General features: G+C 36.1%; 1 protein-coding gene and 1 long non-coding RNA gene across 8 annotated transcripts; one reads left to right on the forward strand and one right to left on the reverse strand.

The window, feature by feature from the left end:
• The first annotated feature begins 2,451 nt into the window (after nucleotides 1-2,451).
• On the forward strand, nucleotides 2,452-7,354 carry LOC121769229. Of its 7 annotated transcripts, XR_006043513.1 has the most exons (6): nucleotides 2,452-3,656; nucleotides 5,118-5,179; nucleotides 5,978-6,099; nucleotides 6,191-6,312; nucleotides 6,829-6,971; nucleotides 7,091-7,354. It is a non-coding gene; the product is annotated as an uncharacterized LOC121769229 (long non-coding RNA). The 7 variants fall into 7 exon arrangements; XR_006043515.1 differs by lacking the exon at nucleotides 6,829-6,971 and having other exon boundaries at nucleotides 2,454-3,656; nucleotides 7,052-7,354; XR_006043516.1 differs by lacking the exon at nucleotides 6,829-6,971 and having other exon boundaries at nucleotides 2,454-3,656; nucleotides 7,121-7,354.
• LOC121769228 (NAC domain-containing protein 1-like) lies at nucleotides 4,863-6,196 on the reverse strand. The gene is made up of 3 exons (XM_042165968.1): nucleotides 5,949-6,196; nucleotides 5,575-5,855; nucleotides 4,863-5,468 (listed from the first exon to the last, which is right to left on the reverse strand). Exons 1-3 carry the CDS (start codon nucleotides 6,112-6,114, stop codon nucleotides 5,109-5,111), a joined length of 807 nt encoding a protein of 268 aa, XP_042021902.1. The 5' UTR covers nucleotides 6,115-6,196; the 3' UTR covers nucleotides 4,863-5,108.
• Nucleotides 7,355-9,193: the final 1,839 nt, after the last annotated feature.

Below are 9,193 nucleotides of genomic sequence, written 5' to 3' on the forward strand. Positions count from 1 at the left end.
CTGCCTACACGTCAATATTCTTATAGAGATTCTACTAAATATCAATCTGAATATTAGTATGAATAAAGTATGCCATCTTGCAACACTTTTTTATGTTTATGACTTTTATATGATATATGGAATTAATTCTCTCCTAGGCTGGAAAAGATTGATTCTCATCACTACGGCATAAGAATGTAGAATTCATTACGTATGCAAAGGATAAGGATAATGAACTGCATAAAAAGGAACGTATATATTCATATTTATATAATGTATAAAAGCTTTTTATTCCCTTTGACCTTAATTGACATAATTTATTCATATTTATATAATGTATAAAAGCGTTTTTATTCCCTTTGACCTTAATTGACATAATTAAGTAGTAGTATATTTGATGAGTAGTGTAGCCCTTTCCCTCCACACACCACAAAGAAAATGAAATGGAATCTAGTACTCGTATTAATCGTCGGTAGTGGTTGATTTGGGCTTCGGCCCATTTGGGATATATTTTGTTGGTCTTAAGACTTGACTGGGCTTTGTAAAATATACTGGCTACTTCTTATTGAGCATTACTGCCATTACATATTTAAATACTAGAGTACTACTACAACCCAATCTGGTTTTCCATTTTAATATGAAACGACACTCTTATTCCATATCTAAAATCACATATATTTATTGGATAGAAAAAACTAGAAGATCGAGATTTAAGGATAATAACACGTGTAATCATAGTTTCATCGGAACATCATTATACGGGTAAATTAATTTTATATACTATATGTGAAAATACATTTTTAATTTGACAGCTCATATAAATTTTTTTTAATTTATTTTTAAGAATTGAACATTTTTATTACGAGTGACATGACACTAAGGGCTCGTTCGGTGACCCTTAATTGGCCATAAATGGAGTTAAATCAGTACAATTAATGCGGTTCGGTGTTCCATTGATTATTATGCATGGCTCTCGATAAGACCAAGTGCCCGCACTATTCCTTTTGACTTTTGATATAAATAATTATTTCAACCCACTTGATTTTATAATCTGGTCCGCTATAGTGGCAACAGAATTGCACGCAAAATTACAAATTTGCCCCGTGAATTTTTCATTTCCCCATCCCCAATTTGATGTCATTTTGTAGGTACACACTTCCAACATACTTTCTCTCTCTAGTAAAAAAACTTCAGATCTTGTGTGGAGTTTGAAGCACCGTTCTAGTTCAACAGCGCGCTCCAGTGATATCTCCGGCGAGCTTCAGCGCCTCGCGAGTGTTCCGGATCCGGCTATTGATGAGGTCACGAGCTCTGAGCATGAGTAGGAGTCTTCTTACGGATTTCTACAGAGAGAGACGTTTTCGACGGAGAATCATTTTTAAGAGAGAAATTAATGCCCTCTCCGAATGTAATCACCCATAAATCCCCAAAACGAAAATCATTTTCTTCTTTGTGCAACATTTCTTTTTTTTTTTTCTCTAGACTCTCACCGTGAGGAAATTTGATTCGAGGCCAGTGTTCTTCAAGAGATAATGGAACCGCTGCTGGACATTCCTAATCGGATTCGGAGTCACTGCCACCATTGTCACTGGCCACAGTCTTGAGCTCGACGGTAGCCGTCGGATTGAGGCGGCAGCGGGGAGCACCATAAACATGGCCTTGAGAGTTGAGCTGAGAGAGAAAGAATCGAGAGATGTTTTACTCTCAGATGTTGCCGTCGAAGAAGGAGGCGTTAGGCGCCATTTGGATGGCCGCTCATTGCCATAAACGCCTTAAGAAGGATCAAGCCCACCACACCCACATTCCTTCTTCTGTCGGTCTCTCCCTGTTCAAAAAATCCCACAAAAATGAAGATGGATAAACGATGGTATTTGACAAATTTTATGAGGGTATAGCTGGTAAATTAGGTGAAATCTTAATGGTGATAACATGGATGACACTCATTTCGTGGGTGCAAATGACGTACACCAAACACCGCATTTTATATCAATTATGTGGGACTCACAACAAATAAATCTTCCCATATTTAAATCTGCCAAACTTATTTAGGACGAACCGAACACGCTCTAAAGATTCAAAACACCGACAATACTATAACAACGCATTGAAAACTCCTACCAATCTCCTATTTCACTCCAATGCAATGCCACTTCTGTATTTATATTTGTTGTTACTATCTATTTTAAAACTTAATAATGACACAATTTACTTGTGCTTTTGTGTTCACTATCACGAGAATTTTTATATTTGGCGGTACGTGTTGCGATTAAAGTTGGCCATAGTATGTATGGCCTAAAATGAGTACAAGTTTGAAACTAACATAATAATTTGAATAAATTAATAAACTTTAGACCATGATTTAATTTGTGAATTGACAATCGTACGAATGAATTGCTTGATTATTATTCAAAATTGAATTTGAAAGATTATAGAAACGATAGAATGAAATCATGCACAAAACGTTCAATTAATTCATTTCTAGAAGGAACAAAATCAATTAAATATAGATCAAATTTCCCCAACGAAAATGTGAAAATGAACACAATCCCCAAAGGAAAAAACTAAAGCTGCTAATTACCACTCCTATCAATATTCAATTTCAACTAATTTTTCCGAGCATCTGCGAGATTAAATCTGTGAATTTTCGCAGTGACTAGTTTGATTCTCATTATTGTAGTTCTCTGCTTTGCTTCTTGCATTTTTCTTTGTCTTCTTCTCGTTTTCCGAATTTGGACTAGATTATTTGTGGATCAAAAGCTGGTGAAGGCGATCGCAGCTTTATGCTTGAGCGATAATTGAAGTATGAATCGAAGCCGAAAAAGCGGCAAGGCAACTCATGGCCGCTGAAACTCACTTTTAGTTTAGAAAGAGGCTTTTGGCAAATGGGCCTATCGTCTTTCCCAAAGCCCCTTTTGTTCCATCACACCTTATATGGATAGAATTCCTCATCCCTAAGTTTCGATTTTTCACAGCCTTTTGCTTCGATTGCGACGTTTTGCGATTCTTTCCGGCTAGGAATGGCATAGGCACTCCAGATTTTTGTTTGGTAGCTGCAACTGAGTAGAAGCAACTTGATTGTAGGACAATTGTGTGAAGTTGAAAAATTGTGCATTTTACATTTCCATTGACTGATTGTTTGATAGTTCTGGTGTTATTATTGTCTTCCATTTTGAATAATGAGTCAGTAGTGTTATTGATAGTTCTGGTGTTATTATTAGCCAAAATTAAGCGGTTCATTTTATTTTCTTTACATATCATATGGTTTTATCTGTGGCTTTAATAAACTGCTTATCTGTTGCTGTTTGTAAGTGTTTTTTGTGAGCTTAGTCTCTGATTTCACTTGATTTTTATGTAGATGAATGATTACGGTTTACTGTTTGAACATGACTTAATAATTGACGAACATGTATGGCTTCAGATAAGGATAATGTATGTATCATCTAAAGATGAACCAATCCACTGCATTCCACAAATAGGAATTGTAAACATCCCCACAAAGTTGGATCAATGATTATGCCATTTTGGTCAAACTAAAACTGCTTTGGTGTTATCCTTCTTTTCTAGGACAATGAGTGACTAGATTGAGATATTTTTGTCATGACCACTCATTGTTGCTTTCAGGGCGTGCTTGACATTAGCTGGATCTGCATTTTGAGTGGAAGTTGTGAACGGAACTGGTAAGACCATAGTTGTTGACTGGGATAAATATCATGCACTCTGTTTTGTAAGTACTTCATTAGCTGCTTTATGGCATGAATGAACATGTTTGACCACCTCCTGATGGCTATGTTAATAAATATAAAATGTTTATTTCCTTTCCTCATAAATTATAGTTTATGCTGTTTCATAGTTTGACTAGATCAGGTTTGGATAACTATTGGGATTATCAATATATATACTCCCTCCGTTCCCTCATAGCCGAGTCGCTTCTTTTTTGCATTCGTTTTAGGAAAATCATAATGAATAGTTAAAGTGAAAAAAAGTAAATTAAGGGAGAGAATAATATAGAGAAAAGTCTTCTCTACATCATTCTCTCTTTTACTTTATTATTTTTCCACTTTAACTATTTATCCCAAAACGAGTGCAAAAAAAAAAGTGATTCACCTATAAGGGAACGGAGGTAGTACTTTTTTAATGGAGTGGGGTGTACGGGGACCTTAAGTGCCATTATATGAGTCTACCAAGTCCCAACTAAAGAAGACAAGTTATCTGTGATATAAATCAATAGTTAATTTAAGATTAGCTCACTCCTCAACTTATATCTCTTTTATAGCTTAACATGGAAAGCTATTTCCCTATTACCAAATATAAAATCTGATTCAGTCTATAAGCCATTAAGATGCATTCTAGTCTAATTTAGTACTGTACTGATCAGTTGAATGAGTCAACTTATAATGGAATCCAGATGATGCTAAGCTCTTCGAATTCTTTTTGCCTAGTGTCCTAATTCATTCAAACTTTGATGCTGTACTTCTCATGCAATTTGTATAATAGTAATGGAAAACTGGATTTATACGGCATGAAAATAGAAAATTTTGTGTGAGAGCCATGCACGCACGCGTGCATGTGCCAAGCATAAAGAAACGTTAAACACGCGATATTTATCTTAGCGACCAGAAACTTTTCCTTTTTTACACGATTGCAAGATAAATTTGTATCAATGAGTAATAACTCTAAGAAATGTTCTCGTATGCTGTTTTTAATTTGGACTTACGGTGGCAATTTGCATATCAGTATATCACTAATCCATCACTAATCCAGCTCAGATTTGAAGTACCTTTGAACTCGATTTGGTTCTAATTGGCAGCGCGAGTTGGTTTCCTTAAACTTAGTCTATTCCAATACTTAAAGTCTTAAATTAGGATTCTCTCCTTAGTGATGTATTTAGCAAAAATAGGAAAATCTTTATATCAACAAAAAAGCATATAGCACAAATCTAAAAGCAGTCATAAATTTATCTATGGCCCAACACCACTAGATTAGAATTATGTAGCTTAACAGCATATGGACTTGTCCACCACCAGCTACAATGATAAAGCTATATCCACTGTTGACAATGACCATTTGTTTGCCAACATTCTCTGTACACTTGCTGCTGACTTGATCCCTTTATCCGATGTTGTTCTTGTTTACTGTAGTTGAGACACTGGATTCACGAAAATCGACTGATGGACTTGACGTTTCATGTCCTCTGTGTAAGGTAGCTTAACTTGCCCTGTCTGATACATTTCGGCCCCATTTTCGACTATTGCTTCTTGATTGTTGAAGGGCACATTGTATGCATTTTCATCCAGGAGTTGGGAGATTGAGGTCATGTATTCATACTCCCATAAATGAGTTAGAGAACAAGTTCTCGGGAACTTGTGAATCTGTGGTTCTATAACCTCATTGGCAATCACAGGCTGAATAAAAGAGTCTTCTACTTTTTGCTCAGGAGGCTTTGTTAGATTCTTTTTCTTGTATATCCGACATAGAACCCAATCATCCAACTGAATACACAACAACAAAAAACATAGTTATTCTCAGATTTGCATCTCGTGTCTATTTCTTGTCTCAAAAACCCGAAAACAGAGTAACCTCAATCTTGTAACTTACCCTCATGGAGCCATTCTGCTTGCTCGGATGCGGCCTCGAATCACCCAGTCTATATTCGTGCATGATCCAATCAGTCTTGACGCCTTTCGGCGGCTTCCCCTTGTAGAAAACAAGAGCCTTCTTCACACCTACGAATTTTGATCTGCTGTAGATCACTTTGTCTGTGCCTGTAGCCTTCCAGTATCCTGAAACAGCTGCCCGATTCGGGCGTACACCATTCGGATACTTCCTATCTCGAGGGCTGAAGAAGTACCATTCACTCTCTCCAAACCCTGCTTTCTCTGTGGCATGCAAAACAAAAAACCTATCAGTTATACTTATAGTAGTAAATGAGATACCTCTGTTTTCAAGAATGTTAATATTTGTTTACTAACCAGGTAATTCCCATGGATCAAATTTGTAGATATCGACTTCGGGGATTATTGAAACTGGGCAGGTTCTGGATGTAGCCTGGTTTTTGAGATAGAACATGATCAGCTCTTCATCAGTGGGGTGAAATCTGAAACCTGGAGGAAGATCAGTGCTGTATGTGCCTACCATTTTCTTTCCTTCTGGTTAAGAATGATATGACAACTTTAAGGCAATTTTACTCTGTTTTTGTGTTTATGTGGTGAAGAGAAGTGCTATGAGGAGAAGGAGAAGGAGAAGGAGAAGGAGAAGGAGAGGGAGAAGTGTTTGAAATGTTTGCAAGGCAATAGCTCGTCTATTTATATCTCAACATTTTTGTCATCTTGTGAGGTAAAATCACTTGTGATTGGCTGCTTGCTTGACTTTACACACACACATACATATATGTGTATGATATGAAAAGAGTGTGCTTTTGGGTGTTGTTTTATGTGAGTATACATTATACAATGAATGATGCCATGCTGCACAAATTGCGATTACTTGGAATACTACTTGCTCCAATAGTTGATTTTTAGATCTGTGTTATTTTATTTCTTTTCTTGTGGATAACAATTGGGAATATACTATTAATATAATCCCTTTTCTGGTTAAGATTTCTTGTTCTTTTATGCTGCTTTAACGAACTGCGTTCCAATAATTTAATAAAGTAGTGGTATTTGATAGCCATGGTATTGGAAATTATGGACCTTAGGGATGGGAAATAAGAGAATTTTCGGGGTTATTCAGTGTGGGTCTTATTCATATATGCCTGCCAATTGTTATTAAAATAAGTTAAAAATAACACTCATCTAGGATATCGTTATATGATCGTGTTGTGTAGTTCTAATGGAATCACTTGTGCTACAGTTTTACTTAATGAAGCTATTAACATTTTTGCAATGAGGACAAAATGCTCCATTCTAGCACAAAACATGAGACAAAATCAACAACAAGAACTACACACAGTCTAAGCTAGAAGCAATAAAAGATAAAAGCACACAACTTAAGTAGTAAGTAGAAGTACTAATCTTTTATTTTTGAGCTCGTATTTTAGTTCAGATCCTTGGAAAGTTATTTTATTTTTTGATAGGAGTATTTCAAATTGACCATGTGGTGACATTAAAAACAGAAATTCACACCTTTTAAAAATGTTTGGAAGATGGATGCCCAACTAAGAGAGGAAGCATGCGGCCGGATCCTTGGGCAAGCATAGAAATATGTTCCATCGATCATGACATTAGTACCATAAGCAACTTAAGAATTTGTAGTTGAAAATGGCGTGTTCTAATGTTTGGAGTATTGATTTATTGCATAAATATATCTATCATCATCGATTCCTTGGATTCATATGTTTGATCAAGCTATTGACATGACCTAATCAAATTTGATCTTGTGAAATTTGATTCTTTATTTTCGTAAGCAAACTGTTAAGTAAATTAGTTTGAAATTTATAATTATTGATTTTATCTAAATCTTAATTTGTACGTGTGTAATAAAAATACTGATAATCTTTATTAGATAAAGAAATTATCTTGAGTTTCAGCTTTTAGGTACAGAATATTATTTCAATTTGAACTTGGCCTCTAAATTTAGTCAAAATATACTAAAATCATAATCAAAAGAGTAAAGGGCAAAATTGGTCCTAAACATATAGCCAAAATACGAATTTGGTCCAAAACATTTACTTTTTGAAAATCGGGTCATAAACATTTGAAATCGTTATCGAAGTGGTCCTAATTTGACGGAACCGTTAATTTCTGACGGTCAGCACCCAATTAACAATTTTTTTACTTAATTAGTACTATAATGATATACTCCCTCCGTCTGCCATTAGAAGTTCCATTTGAGTTCGGCACGTGTTTTAAGAAATGTAAGAGAAAGTGGGTGAGAAAAAATAATGGAATATGAGGCCCATTTTTATATATTAGTTTTATAATAGAATGTGAGTGGAATGAGTTAGTAGAAAGTGACGTGTACCTACCATTTATAGTAAAAGTGAACCGGGACTCCTAATGGCGGACGGACTAAAATAGTAAACCGGGACTCCTAATGGCGCACGGAGGGAGTACATAATAATTTAATAAAATTAAATTAAATTAATTTTTTTTTCAAAATAACGGCCTCTCTCCAAAAATCTACACCGACGCCTATATCGGCCCCCAAATCAGCCTCCCACAAATTCCATCTCCTCAACTTGCCAAAATCAACCACAAAACATCTCTACACGTAAGGCAACACTGCGGCGGAAATTGAAAGGGGTGAGAGAGATTGAATTGTTGAGCAGCGACAGACAGTTAAGGTTGCAGAAATTGATTAGAGAAAGATATGAATTTGAGTATGATTAGAAGGAGGGTGAGAAGAGAGGACATTGATGGTGGAGCTGGGAGACGGAGAGAGGATGACAATGGGCTGGACCGAGGCAAGAGCAGAGGCGATTAGGTCATGGAACAACAATTAATATTGCTCGACTGACAACGAGCAGGCAAAGCGACAGAAGCAAAACCATCTTCCGACAACAGCGACGGCATCGGCGAAGAGATAACATGCCGGACCGCCGAGAAAGAAAATTGAGAGAGAGATGAGGAAGACCGAAAGGAATGGGTGTTGATGGCGACAGCAATGGTGGACGGGGACGGTTTTGATCTCAGACGGCAGCAATGCGGAGAAACACTGATGGCGAGTTGTGGAGGAGCGAGCAGAGAGAGAGAAAGACGCGACGGCGTTGAGCTCCGGAGAGAAGAAGAGAGAGAGCCTGGTTTAGGAAGAATAAATGAGAGATGGAAGGTGATGAAGAAAAGAGAGAGAGAGTATGATTTTGGAATTTCTTAGCATATTTTTTTATTTTTTATTTAATTTTGTTTAATTAATTATGTATTAGTAGTATATTAATTAAGTTAAAAATCATTAATTATGCGTGGACTGTTAGTTTTGACGGAGTCGTCAAAAAAAAGCTACTACGACAACGATTTCAAATGTTTAGGACCACTTCGATAACGATTTCAAATATTTAGGATCTGATTTTCAAAAAGTGAATGTTTTGGACCAAATTCGTATTCTGACTTTATGTTTATGACCAATTTTGACATTTACTCTAATCAAACTTAGGAGTGTGCCCTTTATGACGGATATACTACCATACTATAAACATCAAATCACATCAGCGTAATCATGTTAAATCTCATGCATCAAACTGAAATAGTAGCACTGGATCAAAAGATAAACATATAATTAG

The sequence above is a fragment of the Salvia splendens genome, chromosome 15 (genome assembly GCF_004379255.2).
Source record: "Salvia splendens isolate huo1 chromosome 15, SspV2, whole genome shotgun sequence".
In the NCBI taxonomy this organism is placed as follows: domain Eukaryota; kingdom Viridiplantae; phylum Streptophyta; class Magnoliopsida; order Lamiales; family Lamiaceae; genus Salvia; species Salvia splendens.